At 45.2% G+C, this 23,832-nt stretch overlaps 1 protein-coding gene across 1 annotated transcript in view; it reads right to left on the bottom strand.

Moving 5' to 3' along the window:
* FAM117A (family with sequence similarity 117 member A) overlaps nucleotides 1–18,933 on the bottom strand; it is a 44,698-nt gene extending 25,765 nt beyond the window's left edge. The window contains exon 1 of the mRNA XM_082441736.1: nucleotides 18,691–18,933. Coding sequence (XP_082297862.1) covers nucleotides 18,691–18,886 — 196 coding nt within the window. The 5' untranslated portion in view covers nucleotides 18,887–18,933. The remainder of the gene's footprint in view (nucleotides 1–18,690) is intronic.
* Nucleotides 18,934–23,832: the final 4,899 nt, after the last annotated feature.

The following is a 23,832-nucleotide window of genomic DNA, read 5'->3' as shown; positions in this document are numbered from 1 at the left end:
ATGACTGTACAAGAGTTAGAAGCCCTCCTTGGAAAGCCCAAGGAGACCCCATCCATCCCAGCTGGGAAAATTAAACCTGGGGCTTTAAACACTTCTTTCAACCCCAAGCAATAGCTCATTTCAATCATAACAGGGAGAAGAAACTAAAGAAATGAGATTAAAAAGGAAGAAATGAAGAGTAACAGCACACTTCCCTTACCAAGAAGGCTTACCTGAAGAGAAAAAAAAAGAGTGATATTTGTATACACATGAAAAACTTCTCAGCCAGGACCTCAATACTAACTCCATATTTTTTTTTAAATTTTTTATTATTTATTTATTTATTTATGGCTGTGTTGGGTCTTCGTTTCTGTGCGAGGGCTTTCTCTAGTTGTGGCAAGCGGGGGCCACTCTTCATCGCGGTGCGTGGGCCTCTCACTATCGCGGCCTCTCTTGTTGCGGAGCACAGGCTCCAGACGCGCAGGCTCAGTAATTGTGGCTCACGGGCCCAGCTGCTCCGCGGCATGTGGGATCTTCCCAGACCAGGGCTCGAACCCGTGTCCCCTGCATTGGCAGGCAGATTCTCAACCACTGCGCCACCTGGGAAGCCCCTAACTCCATATTTAATACTAACTCCATATTTAATATTAACTCTGTATTTAATACTGTCTCCATATTTAAGTGTGTAGCTCAGGTGAAACCTTTTCTTGCTGTGTGTCTGACTCCCCAGGATGCAGACCACATCCATGGGCAGCTGGAGAGAGGGGTCAGGAGAAACCCATTTGGAGGTGTCACTATGGGGAAAAAATGAGGAATACCCTAACTCTTCTTATCAGCAAGGAGGGAAAGGGTGATCCCAAAGCGTACGTGCGTGCGTGCGTGCGTGTGTGTGTGCGCGCGCGTGTATGAAGAGTAGACAGCAGTTACTTAGACACTTGTTCAATTCTCAAGAAGCTGCAGTTAGAAAAAAAGGAAGTGGTGTGAACTTTTCACCTTTTATCTGAATTCTATGAAGAGGAGTTCTGAAGGATTTCAACATTCTTAAAACAGGACAAAATACTAGCAGTTACTGATTGGAGCATGCTTTCCTTTGGGATCTATTTGGCCTTTGTTAAGAATAGCATAAATAGTCATAGCCTAGCCTTCTCCCCCTAAAAGCAATCCTCACCGCCTGGCTATTTGGGAGTGATGAATTTCTGGGTGGCTATAAACTCAGAGGACGGGCATAAACCCTTCAGTATCTTCACTTCAGATGACAATCTGATTTTTATCAAGTAGAGGAGAAATCATGATGTCCGCTCAGCTCTTTAAAGATAAAAGAGGTGAAGGAAGAGCCAAAGATTGGGGAGGTTCATCTACAGTAAATCCTGTGAGAGGACAACTGTGATTGAAACCCTACTCTGATTTTTGTTCTGAATGTGTGCGCCCCACACACGCTCAGGAATTCTCTGGGTGGAGGCCCAGGAACATCCTCGTGTAGACAGGTGAACTGATTTCTCCAGCGCCACAGAGCAACTTGAGACACAGGCCTTTCTTCCCCCACAGAAGACTTTCAAAGTGCATTTCCCCCCTTGTGTCTCATTGTCAGACTCAACTGTCATGACTGCCTGGCTGCCTTGGTTCAGGAACTTCCCCACGGACTGGAAGAGTTCTATTATTTTCCCTGCTAGGAACCAGCACAATCAGACCTGGGTCTCGGGGACACTGTTTTACCCACTGGGCATGTAGGGCAAATGGAGGAAGACAATTAAAAAGGAGGGATCCCTTTTCTAGTAAGGACAGTGGAAATCAAGTGAAAGATAAAAAGGAAATAAGAATAGAATTATAGATAATGTTCAAATAGTCAAAATAATTTCTGCTTTGTGAACAAACCATGACTTATTTTTAGCTTCATCCAGCCTGCCTTCTCCCTGACCTCACGCAAACTGCCAGACAGCAACATATGTGTGAACAGCTGATACTCAATTTACTATCGGCCCAAGTCACACAAAATACCTAGAGTTTGACAGAATCTGATGGCCTCATTTTGTTGCCTTCCCGCCAATGATTCTAAAAGCCCAAAGAAAATTTTTTTACTCCTCTTTAGAACAACTCACATCAATACTCATGTCCTTCAGTGTTAGTTTAGAACTGGCTTTATACAGCTCCCAAAGTAACAGCTCAGTCAGAAGGAGTCAGCAATGGATGCCAAAACAACTGGAAGAAACACTGAGGGGAACAGAACACTTACATAATGTACCACATATAAGAGAATAATGTACTTTTACAAAGGGAAATCTGGTCGTCACCACCTCAAGTGATCAAACTTAGCATTACTAGTGATGGACATTCTGACACTGTGTACCTCCTGAAGCGATGTATTATGAAGTACACAGCTTCACCCATGAAATGTTCATGCCCAAGATGTTTTACCTGAATCGAATTGGGCCCCACACCTAACTTCCCACTTACAGGAAATACAGGAGATGGAGGAACAAGTCAAATGCCATTGAGAGGAAACAGTCAGAATGTGGGACAGCTAGAAGGCTGTCCACACTTTCAATAAGTCAGTAATCAAAAAACCTAAAAACAAAAAGACAGGGATGGGAGGGGAATTTTAAACAGATTTTTTTAAAGACATAACCAAACGAGAACCTTGACTGGACCCTGGATCAAAAATAAAAACAAAAGAGCCACAAAGAGGAAATCTGAAAATGAACTGGATATTAGATAATATGGAATTATAGTTTCCTTATGTGTAATAATGATATTATCATTATGTAGAAGAATAGTCTTATTCTCAGGAGATGCCCTTGAAGTAACGGGCAAAGTGTCAAGATATTCACAACTTGTTTTCAAACAGTTCACCAGAAAAAGTACCTATGGATGCACATATGTGTATGTCTAGACACACATATACATAATACACACAAGGAGGGAACAGAGATTAGACAATTGTGGCCAAAAGTTATCAATGAGTCTAAGGTGAAAGATAAATGGATGTGTACTGGGCTTACAACTTTTCTGCAGGTTTAAAATTTTCCAAGATAAAGCTGTGGGGGAGAAAAAAAGAACTGGCTTAATTTGGAATTTGGGAAGACAGAATTAACTTCACTCCTTAGCAAGGATCTAAACTGTTTAGCAGTTCAATCTTGGCAGGTTGTAGTCAAATTCAATTAGGTCACTGCTCTGGTCTTCTAATTTGGGGAAAGAGAAGGTGGGCAAGAAGAAATGAAACAGTCAATGAGGCTTACTAGGAGGCAAGGAATTGAAGGATGTAAATCAGTACAAGGTGGAATAAAGACACTAAGGGAAGGAGACTTTAAATTAAGAAGTGGCATGTCGGGCTTCCGTGGTGGCACAGTGGTTAAGAATCTGCCTGCCAATGCAGGGGACACGGGTTTGAGCCCTGGTCCAGGAAGATCCCACAAGCCGCGGAGCAACTAAGCTCGTGCGCCACAACTCCTGAGCGTGTGCTCTAGAGCCCGTGAGCCACAACTACTGAGCCCGCGTGCCACAACTACTGAAGCCCGCGCGCCTAGAGCCCGTGCTCTGCAGCAACAGAAGTCATCGCAATGAGATGCCTGCGCACTGCAACGAAGAGTAGCCCCCACTCGGCACAACTAGAGAAAGGCTGCGCGCGGCAGCGAAGACCCAATGCAGCCAAAAATATTAAAAAAAAAAAAAAAAAAAAAAGAAGTGGTATGTCATCCCAGGAGACAGACCCAGATTGTGCGCAGAATTAAAGAGTTCCTATGATCCAGAAACACAGTTGGAATTGGATATAACCTCAGATATGCCCCGCCAAGTTACCCTGGGCATCCATTCGCTCATTCATTACAGGAACGTAGAAACCAGTGAGATCCCAGGGAAGATGGGTAAAAACAGCTAAAGCGAAGGTAGCTAGATCCCAAGAGGAAGAAGAAGTGAATTAAAATTTGTCTTCTTCTGCATGAGTGTAAAAAGGAAGGGCAAAAAAGACTTTAGTTAGAATAGGAGAGATTCCAGCTAGATAAAAGGAAGAACTTCCTGCTCATCAGAATGAATGAGGGAGACTGTAGAGTCTGCCCCTGAACAGCTCCAGGGAGAGATCATTACATGCCCCCAGAGGTCTCAATATTCAACCCCCAGAACGCAGGAGGTTGTACCTAGCGAGTTTGAGCCTCCTCTAGTTCTAGAATTCCCCAACTATTAAAGGGTAAATAAGAGATGGCTACTGACCGATTCAGGTAAATTGAAAGCCCCAGAGCCCATGCTGTTATCCGGGGCAAAATTAGTTAAGGGGGGAAAAAAGGCACAAAGTCAAAAGGAGATATGCCTTACCCAGGCTGATCAGACAGCTGTGTTGTGGGCTCCCAGACCATCTCTCCCACTTCCTCCCCCAAGCAGGAGAGTATAAATAGCGCTCAATTTACCTGTGGCTCGCCACAGGCAAAAGGGCTGGTCACGTGGTAACTGCCGAGTAGACATCAGAGCTCAGAGGGCAGGTTTGCTCACTTGCTACACCTCAGTAGGTCTGTCAGGACCTCTGCTCTGGTTCATTTTGCTCTGGGCTGGGGGGTGGGGAGGGGGGCTTAAAGGAGCAGTTACACAGTTATGTCCCTCAGGGCCATGAAGGTACAGTCACAGAACTTGCTTTGCCTTCAGGGTCTAAAATCTTATTAGGGTTAACTCTGCTCAACCCTCAAAGCTTTGAAAACCTGCGTGGATCATTTTGTCCCACTTGCAAAATCTTCTCTGGTTATGTCCATCTCTTTACTTAAGTTCTACTGCGTCCCCAGTTTCAAAAAGGAAATACCTGAGAGACCACTACATCCCACCTAGTGATTCCCTACCTGGCCTCTGGCATTCTGGAACTGATCCACCCTGACCCCAAATCCCAGGCAAATTCCCAGGCTGGGCCTGGTGGAAAAACCCCAGTGTGTGCTGGGCAACATTCCAGGGCAGCCCCTGCTCTAAAGCCCTGGTCTTGCTGGTTGCTCAGATCTCCTAAGGGAGGCTCAAAGGTTATACAGTGCCTCCAGGGTAAACCTTGTCTGAAACACAAATTAGATGGTCCCTCTAGAAAAAGCCTTGAAAGGTATGACCTTGGGAAGATTTTTCCTACCCTCAATGTCTGCCTGAGACCAATGATAACTTCATAGCAGAAGGATGTTTGTCAGGTCACCTCTCCACATGTGCTTCCAGGCACAAGGGAGGACATGGCAACACATACCACTGGACGGTGAGTTACACCATCTCCCCCACATACAATGGGCTTTGTATCTGCTCCGAAATCAAAAGCTGCTTAACAGGAATGACACCTTCTTTTATAAGTCAGGTAAAGAAAAGGCTTATCCTCCTGAAGCAAGAGGAGAATATGATCCAGGGAAACAGTCTGGGGTGTTAATTACCAAGACGCCCCATCCATGCCTCTAAGAACTGGAAGGGAAAGCGCAGTGGTCCCAGTCCCCTCCAAACAGACAGCTCTGGCCATTTGCATGGCAGCTCTAACACAGACCCTTACACTGCAGCCAACCCAGTAAGACGTGGGGGCAGCCTTTCTCATCCTCCTGCAACTTGTCCAGATTCCAGATGCCATCCACCGGGCACTGATTTTGGAGTGGGACAGAGCCAAGAGAATACTGGAGACAGCCTATATAGCTTGATAACTGCCTAAGGACAAACAATCTAACTGTATAAACTGGTGTAATAATATAGTAAATGCTCATGGGTCTATTTCACAGAACTGGCTGGAATCCATGAAAAATTCCTTTGATGCTAACTTAACCACAGTCTCACACTCTAGAGCGGCTGCAGGGAGGCATTTTAGATAAAGGACACATAGTAAAGATTCTCCAAAAACTGTTTTTTCTATGTTAAGAAGTAGAGTCAGACTCATTCACTTACCCCAATTCTGGAAGCTGGCGGAAAATGTCAGTAAGCAAAAATGTCAGGAATAATTCAAGTGCCTTCAAGGAGCACAGATAGATGCAGAGCATGCGGTTTGGAGGGAGAGAATAGGGGCTGGGAACAAACAGTAGTGTCTGAACCCCTAACTCTGCTTAGCGGTGATTACCAGATCCACCCCTTCTGGGGCCCTGCTGTTAGTGGAAAGTTTTCATTGACAAAGAGTGAAGCCCTCCCTCTGTGTATGAAGTTGTAACTCCTGTCCACTTGGTGAGACATGCTGCACTAGGCCATAGGCTCCTGTACATTCACAAGGCGGTGGGCACAACAGACCAACTGGTACACAGCCAAAAAAGCTGTCTGGCCTGGCCCATAACCTGGCATTGCTTTCTAGACAAAACTCAACTCCTTTTCCCCTTGGATCTCTACCATAAAAATGCGAAGTAGTATTACTCTATGGCTCTGGCACATGAGAGCCTTCCGATTTCATGTATTTTAAGAAATGAAGAGAGTTGAGTGAAGAGCAGAGTGAGAGCGTTTCTCAGAAGGAGGAAGCAGTTTTCCCTAGAAGGTATCTGGACATCCTGAACATGCTCAGTGTGGACCAGCAGCCTGCTGCAACCCTGCTGACCCCTCTGCCGGGTCAATGTGGGGCATGCACTGGGCTCAGACACACGGCCGCAGGTGCCCAATGGTTCTCAGAATCTGATGCCAACCTTGTGCAGCTTGAGCAGCAGGGACAAGCTACAGTCTCCTACCATAACAGTCAATACCTGGGCCCAAATCCTGCCTCCGCCTCAGTGTGCTACATGAACTCAAGACGAGTCACTTAACTTCTCTGGGCTTCGGTTGTTCTTTCTGTTAAATGGGGAGAATAAGAGATGTTATAAGGATGAAAGAAGAAAACTTTAAAGAACTCCTGGTACAGTCAAATTAGTCTAGCATATATTCATTTTTAAAACTTTTTATTTGGAAATAATTTCAAACATATAGATGTAAGAATAAGACCAGTACACAGAACATCCATATGCCCTCTACCCAGATTTGCCTGTTGTTAAACATTTGCCCCGTTTGCTTTACCATTTGCTTTCTTTCGCATGCACTTTTCCTCACATACACATTCATACACATGCTCTCCCCTACATTCACACCCGGCACCCACACATTCACACTCAAGACACACACACAGACGCTCACATCCAGATATACACACATACTGTCCTTTGTTGGGTTTTGTGTGGTGGTCTGTCTGTAAACAACCAGGAGGGACAGGAGAGTGGGAGGTTCGAGGCGAAAAGAAAGCAAGGGGGCCGTGCTACTTGGTGATGGGTCCACAGCCCTGCTCCCCGCTCCCTGCCTCCAATGCAAACAGCAAGCCCTCGAGTGTTCCGGTTTAGAGATGAATGAGTACACGGACAGGGACCAGGAGAAGTACTTGTTACATAAGGTAGTTGGTCACTCTTTTCCTCCGAACGAGAAAAACCACAAAAAACAACAACAAAAGCATTTATATGAAGCATGGAAATAGCTTTATTATGTAGAATCATTTTTATAATATTTGTTATAATGGGGCTTTACCTTATGCAGTTGGGAAATAACTGGGAAAGGAAGGTTCCACATAAGCATATGGTTATTAGAACATTCAAGAATTCTATACAAAATCTGGTTTTGTAAGAGAAATAAGGAGGGCTTCCCTGGTGGTGCAGTGGTTAAGAGTCCGCCTGCCAATGCAGGGGACACGGGTTCGAGCCCTGGTCTGGGAAGATCCCACATGCCGCAGAGCAGCTAAGCCCGTGCGCCACAACTACTGAGCCTGCGCTCTAGGGCCTGCAAGCCACAACTACTGAGCCTGCGTGCCACAACTACTGAAGCCTGCGCGCCTAGAGCCCGTGCTCCACAACAAGAGAAGCCACTGCAATGAGAAGCCCGTGCACCGCAACAAAGAGTAGCCCCTGCTCACCACAACTAGAGAAAGCCCGTGCACAACAACGAAGACCCAACACAGCCAAAAATAATAAATAAATTAAATAAATAAATTAAAAAAAAAAAAAAAGAGAAATAAGGAGGTAAAAGCTGCCCATAACCCTCTCTATGAAACAGGTCAGGCAGTTCTCCATGACACCACATCCCTAGTTGGAGCTTTCTCCTGAGTTCAAGTCCCTTCTGGTCCCCTTAGTGGGCACACACTTGTCTCATAAAGGCACTATCACGTATCACAACGACTCCACTCCCAGTTAACCTAAAGCTAGGAGAGGGAGACACGCCCAGGCAGAGCATGGCAGGCGTGGGGGAGGTCTGCACCAGCCGTCCCCTACATGGAGGACTAAAGTGTCACCTATGACACAATGCCACCTGCACCTAGCCCCCCCACCACAGAAATGCACCACCCACATTTACTCCTGAGTGCTTTTGGGGGGTTCCACATAGTCACACATAAGAAAGACACCCTTTCCTGTAAGCTCCATCTTAAGAGTATCTCCCTGACATGGCCCCAAGCTCAGTAACCATGACCATGACCCCACCGAGGCAGGAAAACCCTGCCTCCTGGGCCCTAGCTGTCCCTGGTTAGCTTCTCATTCCACGTGAAAATTGCGTATCTCCAACCAGTTGGAAACACTCAAAAGCTGCCACCACATCACACATATAATGTAATAACCATCACCCTCCAGTCAGCTGCACCAAGTGGATAGTTACTTATGGGGTGCTGAAGGAACAAACAGACTTCTCTGCAGCTCATTTTCCTCTCCAATTCTCTTCTGGTCAGTTAAACAAACGAAGTTTTGCTCCTGGAATACAGGTATATAAGCAGAAGGGAAATAGGCCGGGTGTGTGCTGGGCAGGCAGCAGAGGATGCCAGCCTGGGGGGAAATTCCCCACGGACTCTCCACACATAGGTGGGAAGAGCCCTGGATCAGGAGCAAAAGGGCTTTATTAGTCACATGGTCTTGGGCAAGTCACTTCCTCTCGGGGCCTCAGTTTCCTTATCTGCAAAAACAAGCAAATGCCACCTGCACCTGCAGGACTGTGGCAAGGTTGAATGAGAAACGTTCCAGGGTACGGACTGCGAGCAACAAAGAGCTAAACATGCAGAACGCGTTGTCAAAACTAACACTGTCCATGCTCTCAGCTTCCCTGAAACATGCAGATGAATTTTGGGGCCTTCCAGGGTTGGGATCCACAGACTCTTTCTTTCCACAGAAGCAGCCGCTTTAGCCTTCTCCTGTGAACACAAAACTCCCCAGGATTACGGTTCTAATGAGAAAGAGTCCAGGTGCTGCCTTCAGCATTAAGATGTGCACATACCACATGGATAGCCTCACACGGGCCTCCTCTCCCCAGCTTCGAAATCCAGACGACATGATATTGTGAAAGCTCTCTGGTTGCATCCCCTCTGTCATGCCAAATGCTATCCACTCCACCCTCAACTCCAATTTGTGTGTCATATCTGATGGGCATGAGTTACAAAGACAATCCCCAAATAGGGGCTGGGCGTCAGGTTCTCAGCCAGCTTGCAGGTGTAGGGCAGGGAGCGCATGTGTTATCAGCCGCAGTTCTCTCAAAGTCGTGTGGGCGATCAAACACACACAGAGCACAGAAAACTCTTAAAGGGAAGGCAGTGTGGCAGGTGGGGGAGAGAAGGGGGGAGGAGGGAAGAGAAGCTGCCTTTCTTTCCTTGCAATCACATTTTCATTCTGTTCAAAGTTACCCACAGCTGAGAAGGTTTATAAAACCATTTTTTTTTAATCAGTCATCAATTTTATACACATCACTTTATACATGTCAATCCCAATCGCCCAATTCAGCACACCACCATCCCCACCCCACCGCAGTTTTCCCCCCTTGGTGTCCATACGTTTGTTCTCTACATCTGTGTCTCAACTTCTGCCCTGCAACCCGGTTCATCTGTACCATTTTTCTAGGTTCCACATACATGCGTTAATATACGATATCTGTTTTTCTCTTTCTGACTTACTTCACTCTAAAAATATGGAACGCTTCACGAATTTGCGTGTCATCCTTGTGCAGGGGCCATGCTAATCTTCTCTGTATCGGTCCAATTTTAGTATATGTGCTGCCGAAGCGAGCACTATAAAACCATTTTGACTCAGCCACCAGGCCCGTGGTTGGCAGGGGAACACAGGCTCCATTGGATGACAGTGTAGGTATCAGGGCTTGGGGAATGACAGTGAGCATCTCTTTCCAGCATTTCCCCCATTTGGTGGGGAAAAGAGAAGGAGAATCAGCAGTGCTTCATATAAAGGACGGTGCCTGGCTTGGGAGGGGGGCTTCCTGCCTGATCATACCTCTAAGACCACCCTAAAGCCAATAGGCAATTCTGCTCCCTAGCCCAGAAAAGCTGCTAATTCAGATTTTGTTTTCCTGCTTTCCTTTGCTATACATTATAGCACTACTAGGAATTACTAGGTGCAAATCTACCTGGAGTGAAAGAACATCCCGCATTCATCTGTCTCCTTGGCCTCTCACCCATATCCACATATAAGCCTAAAGCCAGGTCTTCTGGCTCTTTTACAAAATCACAACAAAATCCTAAACATTGGCTGTTTCCATGGATCAACCTGGTAACTAACGGCCCAAGCTCACACTCTGGCTTTAAGTGTGTGGGGAACAGAACCTACAGGCCTAGCGAAGACATCCATGGAAATGCCACGTCTTCGCCACCAGCTGGGCTTCAAGCCCAATGACCAGGATGAATGGGAGACCAGTGATTTGAAGAAAGAACACTAACACTTCGGGCGGGGTGGGGGGGCCTTGTAAGTAGCTAAAGAGAGGTATTATAAAGGGGGCACAGAGTGTGGGGGCCACAAGTGGAAAAAACCATTTCAAATGAGCCTGGGGAAGTGTGGTTCACTCTCCCCACCCCTGCTGCCTTTCCAGCAACTCCATCCAACAAGCATTTATTGAGCACAACAATCCCCATCTGCCCTGGTCCTCCCTCTGCAAAAACACTCAAATCTGTTCAAGCTGCAGGGTGAGTTCCATTGCACTTGAACTTGAAACATGAGGTGCCTACCTTTTAAAAAGGCAGGCACACAATTTCCAGCATGGGGCAGAAGGGACTAAAGAAATTTGAGAAAGTTAAAGAACACAGCTGACCAAACAAGGACACACCAGTGCCACTTTCAAAGGGAAGGGAGAGGGCTTCCCTGGTGGTGCAGTGGTTGAGAATCTGCCTGCCAATGCAGAGGACACGGGTTCGAGCCCTGGTCTGGGAAGATCCCACATGCCGTGGAGCAACTGGGCCCGTGAGCCACAACTACTGAGCCTGCGCATCTGGAGCCTGTGCTCCGCAGCAAGAGAGGCCCTGATAGTGAGAGGCCCGTGCACCGCAATGAAGAGTGGCCCCCGCTCGCCACAACTAGAGAAAGCTCTCGCACAGAAACGAAGACCAAACACAACTAAAAATAAATAAATAATTTTCTTAAAAAAAGGGAAGGGAGAGAGTAAAAATTTAATGGTAGGGAGAATAATATACTGGTCAATTAAAAAAAAAAGCCTACTAGAGACATCTCAGTAATTCTCTAATTAACCCTAACTAACACTGAATATTCCTTCATTCTATACCTCCTCCAGCTTGAATTTATCTTTTATTCACTGGTGCACGTGTTAGTAATTTGCTTTTAGAGTTGTATGTTTAATCCTACCTTTGCCTCTTGAGGAGGTTAGACCTCCACGCTCTCCTGCATGTTTTCATTTAGGATCAGATGATGAGGGATGCAAGCGGCAGAGCAAGTGGTAATCTAGACCTACGCTCGTTAACAAAGCTCCCCCCGGAAAAGCCACCCACCATTTGCAAGATAGGGAGTACAGGGTCAGAGAAGAGGCACCCCAAACATCACTCTGCCTGCCAAATACTGCCCAACTCTAAGAAGCCACATTCAGGCAGGCTCTGAGAGAAAACTCCCTCACCCCTGAAGCCTGCTGCTTCAGATCGACCAAAGCCCCCGGAGGAGTCTTCCCAGGCCTCCCCCAACCTCCCCCCTTTTAGAATGTGCAGGCAGAGCTGAGCCCAAGGCACTCGCCACCCCTGGTGTCAGTTGTCTGGGGCTCAAGAGCAGGGCAGGTTAAGTGTCTGCACACAGTCCAGACTTCAGTTCCAGGTTCCCCAGTGGCTGGAGTTGTAAGTTTTTCTATTATGAAATACTTTGATAGCATTCTTTTAAGTTCGTTGAAGCCACGCTTGATTGGCTGTGGTGCTCCCACACAGTAAAAGTCAATTGAGGCGTACTCGGGGCCTAAGAATAAACATTTAAATGACTCCAAGCTGGGCATTCAGCTTTGTAGTGACCCTGAGGAAAAGCGTGGAGGAGAAAACAAAGTGCCAGGAAGAGTTTTCAAAACCAGGAGGTTCACTGAGGACCATGAGCTTGAAGCCTGGGTGAGAGCAGCCAGCTGTGCAGAGCTTCCCACCAGACAGCTGTTCCCGAGAACAAGAGCCCCTTCACAAGCTCCACACAACTGGAAAGGAACTGGAAAACAGATAATTTACAGCTTCGAATATAATCCAAAACTCTTTTCTCTCTGAGATCAGGATTTGTTTTGGACCCAACAATGTGACTAGATTTGGCTAATGTTTGGTTAATTCATAAACCAGCAAACCAAATAATGGAGCCCTCTGTGAAGACTCAACTCAGGCAGAGGTGGAAAGTTGACCAGATTCCCCACTCATCTTTTCTTTGCTTCCACTCTTCCCTGCTCCCTCTTCTATCCATCTCAGAGGGAGATAAAACTTACTGACTCACGAAGAGACAGTCCAGTCTCACTAAACTAACTTGCTGGTGGTCACCCACCTTCACTCTGAAACGGGAAGGAAACACAAGGTTTTCCCTTCCAGTCCTTTCAAAGGGCTCCAAGCTGCCTGTGGAATAAAAGTAAGCCCAGGTAAGTCTAGTAAAGCATTTGAGCTAGTGTCATATAGCATTTGATACATATGATAGTGTCAGTAAGAACTCAAAAACCAGACCTGCCCCCAGAATATGTCACACCCTAAAGTCTGAATCCTTTGGCACCAAGGCTCTATGTGAGAGCTGTAAGAATCCAGAGGATGATGCTCCATTAAGATCCAAGGAACAGGGCTTCCCTGGTGGTGCAGTGGTTAAGAATCCACCTGCCAATGCAGGGGACACGGGTTCGAGCCCTGGTCCGGGAAGATCCACATGCCACGGAGCAACTAAGCCTGTGTGCCACAACTACTGAGCCTGTGCTCTAGAGCCCGCGAGCCACAACTACTGAGCCCACGTGCCACAACTACTGAGCCCACATGCCACAACTACTGAGCCCGTGTGCCACAACTACTGAAGCCCACATGCCTAGAGCCCATGCTCCGTAACGAGAAGCCACCGCAATGAAAAGCCTGCGCACTGCAACGAAGAGTAGCTCGCCACTAGAGAAAAGCCTGCGTGCAGCAAGGAAGACCCAACACAGCCAAAAATAAAATAAATAAAATAAATAAATTTTTTAAAAAAGAGCCAAGGAATAGTGTTGCCTTGGTGCCCATCACATCATTCATTATAAACTAGCAGAAAATGCAGGTAAAGTGTTCTCTGGCTATTAAAGCCCACCAACCACTTTGGCAACGCTCATATTGCCACCACAACTATGAAAATTTTGCAATCCTGCCTCAAATTTTCTAGAGAACAATCTATATCTGCAACCAGAGAAAACAATGTCGTCTTACCGCCACACCCCACTGTTGTTCTCAGCCCTTCTCCACTGACCTCAAATGGTTTAAAAAATCCTCGCTCTATGTGACCTAAGTGGAGAGCTTCCATATGTATAATCCTTTACTGTCCAAAATACTGAAGAACATATGGACGCACTCTCCTTTGGGTACCAAAAGGATAAAGTAGTTAGGCACCTTAGCCCTCAGTTTCAAGGGTGCCATCATTGGTGATAACATTTAAGAGTCAGATATTTCAGCAGTGCATTTTGCTGACCACGTGCCTAGTGCTAGCAAAGCTGTCAAAAGCAAGCTAGCAGTGTCAGGCTGGCAAGTGCCTGGTGTTTAATGCCTCCCAAACAGAAGCTGCCTCAATCACAGGTTTTCAAAGCACAGTTGTAGCTCTTAAAGGATTTTAACTGCAGCCCCAAGCTTCATTATAGCAAGATGGCTCCGTGGCATAGAAAAGTTACACTCTATTCTAATCTCCAGGCTGTTTCAAACCAAGGACCATGGTTTGATGAGGGCTTCGTCTCAGGGTTTCTAATAAGCAACCTCCTTTATGTGGTTCCATACCTCTCTAAACACCCATCCCCCTCTAAACACCCATCCCCTAAGGACTAAGTTTACAAAAGCACTGCAAGGAAAGGAGTTTAATAATTACCAATAGCATTTAATAACAATGCTGCTTTACATTCACTGAGACAACTCTCCTGGAGAACCTAATGGACATTTGAAATAAACCCTTCCTATGTCCCTGTGAGGAAGTCAGTATTTGAGGGCAGCCATGACTACCACCAGCTCTCAATGATCTGTTCAGAAAAATAAAAGGTAAGGAGAAAAATCCAAAACCGGAGATAAGCCTAAAGTAATTTCCATCTGATTTTGAAATGTGTTCACTGCAGTTGTGGGTTGTTAGATTTGGAAGGAGGGTAAGAGGGGAGGAGATGCAAATTTGCCTAACAGTTAAGCTTTTATGTAAATCCAAACTAGTTTATATCTACCGAACACATGTCACCTGACAAGGGTGGGGGTGGGCAGCATGGATTCACATGTGCTGATCTTCTATAAAGATTGAGAACTGACTGGAAGCTGATGATCCCCCTTTCTTTTTCCCTAAAATATGAGTAGGGATACAGGCTTCTTAGTTTTCTTTACCCCCTTAGGATTTTCTGCAGAGGTGTATACTACACACATTTGAAACTCATCTTTTTAATAGGACTATTGGTCAGGAACATTGTTGAAGACAAGGAGTAGGCCAATTTTTTTCTGAAAAGTGTCATGTAGTAAATATTTTAGGTTTTGTGGGCTATTCCGTCTCTATCACAACTACTCAACTCTGTCATTGTGTACAACTACTCAAATTCTGTCAGTGTGCAAAAGCAGCCACAGTCAATACCTAAATGAAGGAGCATGGCTCCATGCGTTCCAATAAACCTTTAATTTACGAAAACAGGCAGAGGCTTGGATTTGGTCTGCAGGCCATAATGCCAAACCCCGGTTTAAGAAGAGTCTGGGGCTTCCCTGGTGGCACAGTGGTTGAGAATCTGCCTGCCAATGCAGGGGACACGGGTTCGAGCCCTGGTCTGGGAAGATCCCACATGCCGCGGAGCAACTGGGCCCGTGAGCCACAATTACTGAGCCTGCGCGTCTGGAGCCTGTGCGTCTGGAGCCTGTGCTCCGCAAGAACAGAGGCTGCGATAGTGAGAGGCCCGTGCACCGCGATGAAGAGTGGCCCCCGCTCGCCACAACTGGAGAAAGCCCTCGCACAGAAGCGAAGACCCAACACAGCCATAAATAAATAAAAATATAAAAAAAAAAAAAAAAAAAAAAAAGAAGAGTCTGGTGGGCAGTGGAGGTTCAGAGGCAGCACTGGGCTCCCCCAGCACCCAGCTGGCCAGTGGGGCTGGTCCACTAGAGAAGAATTTGCAAAGCTGTATTGAACATTAGCTTCTGGACATGGATATAGAGACACTGAACAGAATAGGTAAGACTGGAACCCAGAACAATTCACCTCCTAGCTCCGTTTTGTCCATCATCAGTGGTCCTGGAAGAACATAAAAGTCAGCAGCCTCCAATTGACTAAAGACATAAACGAGAATTTAATTAAAGGGGAAATTGCAGTAAGAAATTTATCCTGGGTTTCTGTTACCCACTAGTAGCTCTTAGCTTCTTAGAGTTGACCTTCATTTTTCTCTCCACTCTCTTCTATCTTCCACACCCCTCGCCCAGCCTTGTAAAAATGAAGCCATTCCTCACTTTGTGAAGACATCCCTTACGGATGAATGGCCACAGAAGGTAAATCCTGCTCTTTACACCATAACCCTTCTTTTTTTTAAACAACATCTAATATACCTAGTCAAGAACACAACAGGGTGTGTGGTGGAGAGATAACTGCACAGCCCTGAGCACTACGTCACTTTGAGATGGGAAACAGAAACAGTGACGACACTTAATTGTTCCTAAAACTCTGTCTCAGCTCACATGCTTTTTTAAACAGTTGGGTTTCAGAGCCCTGTTTAGAAAGCTCATTTTAAAAGATGAGCGAATAAAAGTGCAAGGGGAGGCCCTGAAATTCTGAAACCTGCAGTACTGGTTTCAGACCAATATGGGTTTGCTCTTTGAAGCCTGAAAAGGCAATGGGCTCTGGCCAACAGTGCTCTCACCTTGGCTGAGTGGAGAGAATAACAACAATATAAGCAGCAGCAAACACTTCAGAGCACCTTCTACTTGCCAGGCACTGTTCTAAGCACTTTATAGCTACTGACTCATTTGATTCTTATGATGTAGATATTATTATTCACACTTTACAGATGAGGATATTGAGGCACAGAAGTTAGTTAACTTCCTCCAAGCCACACAGCTAGTAAAAGGTAGAACCTGGATTCGACACCCAGGTAACTCTGGCACGCAAAGCCATTCTCTTAAGGGTTTATGACTGCAAGGCTTTTACTTCTATCACATATATCCTACGGGCCCAGAGGAAACCACTTCTGCCACTTCTCAAGGCCGAGGAATGGAAACAATCTGAACACACATAAAGGTAAAAGTTAACATTCAGAAGACCTGATGTGCTCCCAAACCAAAGGCCAGGAACACTTCCTTAATGTCTGGCCACAAAGAACTCCACAGGCTCAGGCCACTCTTTCCTCCTCCTGTCTTTCCTCTCTCCTGCCTCACTGAAAACTATAGATAATCCCACTACAGACCAGGTAAGTGCCTTATTAGTGCCTCTGGGATACTAATAGGTGGAGAAACAATCCATCAGCCCAATCCATAAGCAAGAGATCACCCAATCTGCCTTAAATCACCCAACAAATTGTGCAGAGCTCTAGCTTCCTATGTTTTTACCAGTATCTTAGGGTCCCTGGCCCTAAAAAAGGAACAGGCCATGTGAAGAACCCAGTCATCCAAAGCTACACTCTTCTTTCCACAGCATCCACCAGTGTTTGTCCTTTAAATATTAGTTCTATAGTAGACACAAAATAACTGCTCTTAAAATATGACTGCTAATAGATTTCCAGCTAATACACAGGCAGGCTTTCTGTTGATTTCTACTAAAAGCAACTAAGGTTCAGGTGCTTGCTGTTCTACTAACTTCCCTGGACTCAAAGGAAGCACAAACAAAACCAACAGGTTTGTAGTCTTCTGGTTTGCTTTACAGCAGTTCACGATAGGCATAAGTTTATCTGGGCATTGCCCTGCTCTACAGATTCTAGGCATACTTTTACTAGTTGGTTACCATCTTGCTACCAGATTTAACCAAGTTTCTGCGTTCCAAGATGCAATGCTAACATTTACAGTGAAGTCCAGACAGACTTGGATTTTCTACTTCAGAGACCCTCTTAATCCCATTCCTACCTAGGAAGGCACCGTAGCAGCTATACTTTCAGGAGGGGGTGTGCTGAAACTAAGTTTAGTAATCACAAAAAGCTCAAGAAACTCTGGTTTAGAGAATGTTGTCATTAACCATCAGATGGCAGGGGCCATGACTTTTGTACATTTGGTAGACCCTGAGGCTTTGGAAGTGTGCAGTCATCTTTTCACATTTGGTGTGAATCAAATGCAAGTCTCACTTTCTACTTCTTGCCAACCTCCTCATGCAAGTAGGTTCCTTTTCCCATTCCTAACTGCCTGCATTTGCAGGGGATCCATTACAACTTTGAGTGTGAAAGCAAGATTAAGCTTGCTCTTCCCTAGTTTCCCCATATCCACCACATTATTAAGCTGCTATTAAGACATCTTTTTGGTGCTGTTCAGAAAGTGGGGGTATTTGCCACAATGTACTCGATTGCAGCCCTCACCCCACTGCCACGTTGACTGACATGCCCAGGACAAAACAGCCTTGGTGGGGGGAGGAGGGAAAGGCAGGGGGCAAACTACTCAAGTTCTACACACACACACACACACACGCACACACACACACACGCACACACACACACACAATGGTTGGAAGCCATATTAAGCAGGTCAGTGATCTGGGAACATACAACTTCTGGGCCAACCAAGAGGAATGTAGGCAATAGGAGTGGAGCGTTTGTACGGTAGTAAAAGCCATTAAACTAACTTATTCCAACGGCTCAGAAGAAATCAGCTCCAGGAGGTGGCAGAAAGGGAAGCCCACGTGAAGTGGTGGGAAAAGGAACTCTAGAGCTGCACAACGGGATGCTGGTGCCAAACTCAAGTTGGAGAACTAACACATAGCTCCACGGGGCTCTCCTCCATGCCCCTCCCCCTTCCCGTGCAGACATCCAGCGCCCACCGGCTCCTCGCTCCAGCTCAAACCCTGCGTAGGGCGCCCCCATCACGCGCCACTCACTCCTTCCTCACACCTCGCTGCCACCCCTGCATCTTCCACTCACCCCCACACGACACCTCTGCCCACTTTTCGGTTACGCCCCCAAAGCCAGCCTCCATCTGCCAGGTTCCTTCCCTCACCTCTCGGCCCCGACTCCTTGCACAGTCTGTCCCGGCGGTGCACTCCGCGTTCACGACTCCTCGCTCTCGCTCCTTCCGTCCTCGCAGACTTTGCGCGACCCCCTTGCTCTTCCTTCGCCCCATCCACTTCCCCCTCACACTTCTCCCCATACCCCTCCCCCCGTCACGCGCCCCCCTCCCCCAACGGCTCCCCTCGCCCCCCCGCACCCACTCCAGGCCCGACTCACCTGCGCGGCCACCCCCGTCCCGGCGCTGGTGCGGTTGCTGCAGCTGGAAGGGGACGGTGGCCCTGAGCGGCTGCAGCCCAGCCCGGGGGGAGCCGGCGGGGGCTGGGGGAGAGCAGCCCCGCCGGAGCCCCCCGGCCCCTCCGCGCCCCGGCCCCCAGGCACCTCCGCCTCTGCCGCCCACTGCGGCCCCCGCCATCGCACGCCCGCCCAACTGCCGGCTTGCCTCGGCCCCACAGCGAGCCCCACACAGCCCCCCAACCCCCGCTGCTGCTGCTTATCTGCCCTAGGAGGCGGAGACCGGCCCCCCTCAGCCCAGAGCCCTCATTGGCCTACGGATCCCCAGACCCCTCCTCCCAACCAATCCTCGGCTTGCTCTTCCCATACCAGAGGATGATTGGTCGATATGCCTAGCGATCCAACCCAAGACCCCACCTCCACCCCACCCCTGCCTGCTGTCCCACGTCCGAGGGTCCGCTGATTGGTCCGTCCGGAAGAGGGATGGTTTTCCGGCGCCGCCAATGAGAAGACGCAGAAAAGGGGAGCGTCACACCCAGTCCCAGGTAGTATGCAAATACGATATCACGTGACGTCAGGCTAAGCGGGGGCGGGGCCGGGTGTAAAATGGAATCAAGCAGTAGTGAAAGCATTATGGGGGGCAGGGAGGAGTGTCAGACTTTAAGCAGTTGAGTCCCGGCAAATATGGAGAAACCAATAACTTCAAAAATCATTACTTTTGGTTTAACCTAAAAACATTAGTTTTGAATCCTCATAGGATCTCAACGCTGCTTGCAAGCTCCAAAGTAAGTTTCTACAAATTAATGCAAAGTTTGCATAACATTTGCATGCGATTTGCATTATATCCGTGAACTTAATGGCTACTGTGCCTCACGTGACACCACATTTGTCTTTCTCCACATTTCCAAGTCCTTACTTGGTGTTGGTCCAACCTAAAAAAAAGCAGCTGCTAGCCTGTAAATTAAATTGAGACTGAAAAGGAGCAGAGTCGTCCATTCCAAGTCTAGCTCAGCAGAGTGGAAGGAACAAAGTGACTGAGAAAGTTGACCAAATTTGCACAGTGACTCCATAAGCAAATCCTGGTCTTCCCAGTTCAATGCTCTCTGACCTACAAGTCAAAATGAGACTGGACGGTCCCCAAAAAGAATGCACGCAGTTGTGAAAATCATATGCTATAATATACATGACGAGATTTGGGGAAGAAAAGAGCGCTTAAGTTACTATTTAAAATGATTACTCTTCAAAAGAAAAAATTGTTACTCGTGGTATTCATTAACCATTTTGTTCTCTTATATGGAAAAAGTGAAAGGCAATCAACCGTGGATTGTCTGTGATAAGGGACCATCCAAATAATTAGATAATTCCCTCCAGGTTTATATTTAGCCATGATATCTATTTTTGATCTTGCTACAGATTTATCTTTCTATTTCTGTTTTTGCCCGGCTTAATGTTAAAATGAAGGTATTCCCTGAAGCCATACTAACTAATCAGAGAAAAGGAGGTAATCTGGGAGCGTGCTGCAAGGCAAGGAGAGGTCATTCTTGGGATTAAATATTGAAAGCAGAAAATACCCAAAGTGGAAATTCATGAACTGGATGAATATTAAAATCAGCCTATGTACAGAGAACACATTGAGGCAATGGAACGTCCTAAAGAAAGGTTTTCTTTGCAAAGAGTATATCCTTGCAGATTTGAAAAATTTACTTTGAGGTCTGACATTTGAAATCTTTTTTACTGACAGGGAGATGCTGTACTCCTTTTCCATGAAGAGGACAACTTTACCAAAGGCAGATAGAAATGAACAAAAATTGATGAACTGATAAAAATTCAGTCTTTATAAACTTAACTCCGTTTTTAAAAAAATATCTTGCAATTTATAACATTCCTCAATTCCGATTAGTTCAAAGTCTTCATATACTTTTTTTTCTTAAATCCCCAAGACAATCTGGAAAAAGAAAACCATAGATTCTTATTATGGTGCAAGTAGAGAAACTGAGGCCCAAAAAGGTGAATATTTTTGATTCCTAGCTCAGATCTCTATCAGATCTTATTGCACCACCCTGCCTCACATCTTCATTAATAAAATCAGTAATAGTAGCTGATAACATTCAGTGAGTTCCTTTCTCCATGCCAGGTATATATTAAGCATCGTGCATACATTATCTCATTTGATTCTCATCATGATACCTATGAGATGGGTATTATCTCCTCTTCATTGAGGCTTCAGAAAGAAGCAAGATTACTTACTGCCCAAGGCTACTCAGGCAGCCTGACTCCAGAGATGAACTCCTAATCTCTATTCTTTTAAAACTTTCTTATGAACAGAGAAGGATTACTATGTATATTTTACATAAAGAGTCTCCAAAGATGCAATTTGGCTGAGATGTTAAAATTAACTCTTGTCTAGTACTCCACAGCTTTCACGTACATCATCTCATTTAATTTTCACAATAGGCATGTAATAGGTAGAATATTACCAGACAAAGATACTACAAAAAAAGAAAATTACAGACCAATATCACTGATGAATATGGATGCAAAAATCCTCAACAAAATACTAGCAAACAGAATCCAACAACACATTAAAAGGATCATACACCACGATCAAGTGGGATTTATCCCAGGGATGCAAGGATTCTTCAATATATGCAAATCAATCAGTGTGATACACCATATTAACAAATTGAAGTAGAAAAACCATATGATCATCTCAATAGATGCAGAAAAAGCTTTTGACAAAATTCAACACCGATTTATGATAAAAACTCTCCGGAAAGTGGGCATAGAGGGAAACTACCTCAACATAATAAAGGCCATATACGACAAACCCACAGCAAACAACATTCTCAATGGTGAAAAACTGAAAGCATTTCCTCTAAGATCAGGAACAAGACGAGGATGTCCACTCTCACCACTATTATGCAACATAGTTTTGGAAGTCCTAGCCACGGCAATCAGAGAAGAAAAAGAAATAAAAGGAATACAGATCGGAAAAGAAGAAGTAAAACTGTCACTGTTTGCAGATGACATGATACTATACATAGAGAATCCTAAAGATGCCACCAGAAAACTACTAGAGCTAATCAATGATTTTGGTGAAGTTGCAGGATACAAAATAAATGCACAGAAATCTCTTGCATTCCTATACACTAATGATGAAAAATCTGAAAGAGAAATTAAGGAAACACTCCCATTTACCACTGGAACAAAAAGAATAAAATACCTAGGAATAAACCTACCTAGGGAGACAAAAGACCTGTATGCAGAAAACTATAAGACACTGATGAAAGAAATTAAAGATGATACCAACAGATGGAGAGATATACCATGTTCTTGGATTGGAAGAATCAATATCGTGAAAATGACTATACTACCCAAAGCAATCTATAGATTCAATGCAATCCCTATCAAATTAACAATGGCATTTTTTACGGAACTAGAACAAATCATCTTAAAATTTGTATGGAGACAAAAAAGACGCTGAATAGCCAAAGCAGTCTTGAGGGAAAAAAACGGAGCTGGAGGAATCAGACTCCCTGACTTCAGACTATACTACAAAGCTACAGTCATCAAGACAATATGGTACTGGCACAAAAACAGAAACATAGATCAATGGAACAAGATAGAAAGCCCAGAGGTAAACCCACGCACTTATGGTCAACTAATCTATGACAAAGGAGGCAAGGATATACAATGGAGAAAAGACAGTCTCTTCAATAAGTGGTGCTGGGAAAACTGGACAGCTACACGTAAAAGAATGAAATTAGAACACTCCCTAACACCATACACAAAAATAAACTCATGGATTAGAGACCTAAATGTAAGACCAGACACTATAAAACTCTTACAGGAAAACATAGGAAGAACACTCTTTGACATAAATCACAGCAAGATCTTTTTTGATCCACCTCCTAGAGTAATGGAAATAAAAACAAAAATAAACAAATGGGACCTAATGAAATTTCAAAGCTTTTGCACAGCAAAGGAAACCATAAATAAGATGAAAAGACAACCCTCAGAATGGGAGAAAATATTTGCAAATGAATCAACAGACAAAGGATTAATCTCCAAAATAAATAAACAGCTCATGCAGCTCAATATTAAAAAAACAAACAACCCAATCCAAAAATGGGCAGAAGACCTAAATAGACATTTCTCCAAAGAAGACATACAGATGGCCAAGAAGCACATGAAAAGCTGCTCAACATCACTAATTATTAGAGAAATGCAAATCAAAACTACAAATGAGGTATCACCTCACACCAGTTAGAATGGGCTTCATCAGAAAATCTACAAACAACAAATGCTGGAGGGGGTGTGGAGAAAGGGAACCCTCTTGCACTGTTGGTGAGAATATAAACTGATACAGCCACTATGGAGAACAATATGGAAGTTCCTTAAAAAACTAAAAATAGAATTACCATATGATCCAGCAATCCCACTACTGGGCATAGAGAAAACCACAATTCAAAAAGACACATGCACCCCAATGTTCATTGCAGCACTATTTACAATAGCCAGGTCATGGAAGCAACCTAAATGCCCATCGACAGATGAATAGATAAAGAAGATGTGGTACATACATACAATGGAATATTACTCAGCCATAAAAAGGAATGAAATTGGGTCATCTGTTGAGACATGGATGGATCTAGAGACTGTCATACAGAGTGTAGTAAGTCAGAAACAGAAAAACAAATATCGTATATTAACGCATATATGTGGAACCTAGAAAAATGGTACAGATGAACCAGTTTGCAGGGCAGAAATTGAGACACAGATGTAGAGAACAAACGTATGGACACCAAGGGGAGAAAGCCGCGGGGGGTGGGGGTGGTGCTGTGATGAATTGGGCAATTGGGATTGACATGTATACACTGATGTGTATAAAATAGATGACTAATAAGAACCTGCTGTATAAAAAAATAAATTAAATTTAAAAAAATAGGTAGAATATTACATGTACAATAGGTAGAAAATGCAGATATTATTGTCCTTATTTTACAGAAGGCTAAGTCACAGAGGCTAGATGACTTGCCCAAGATTTTCCACTTAGTAAATGGCAGACCCAGGACTAACATCCTAGGTCTTTTGACTTCAGGTTCAAGTGCTTTCCCAACAAACACT

This window comes from Balaenoptera physalus (genome assembly GCF_965194825.1).
Source record: "Balaenoptera physalus genome assembly, chromosome: 20".
Taxonomy (NCBI): domain Eukaryota; kingdom Metazoa; phylum Chordata; class Mammalia; order Artiodactyla; family Balaenopteridae; genus Balaenoptera; species Balaenoptera physalus.
Note: the sequence above shows the minus strand (reverse complement) of the source record. Positions and strands in the feature narration are given on the sequence as shown.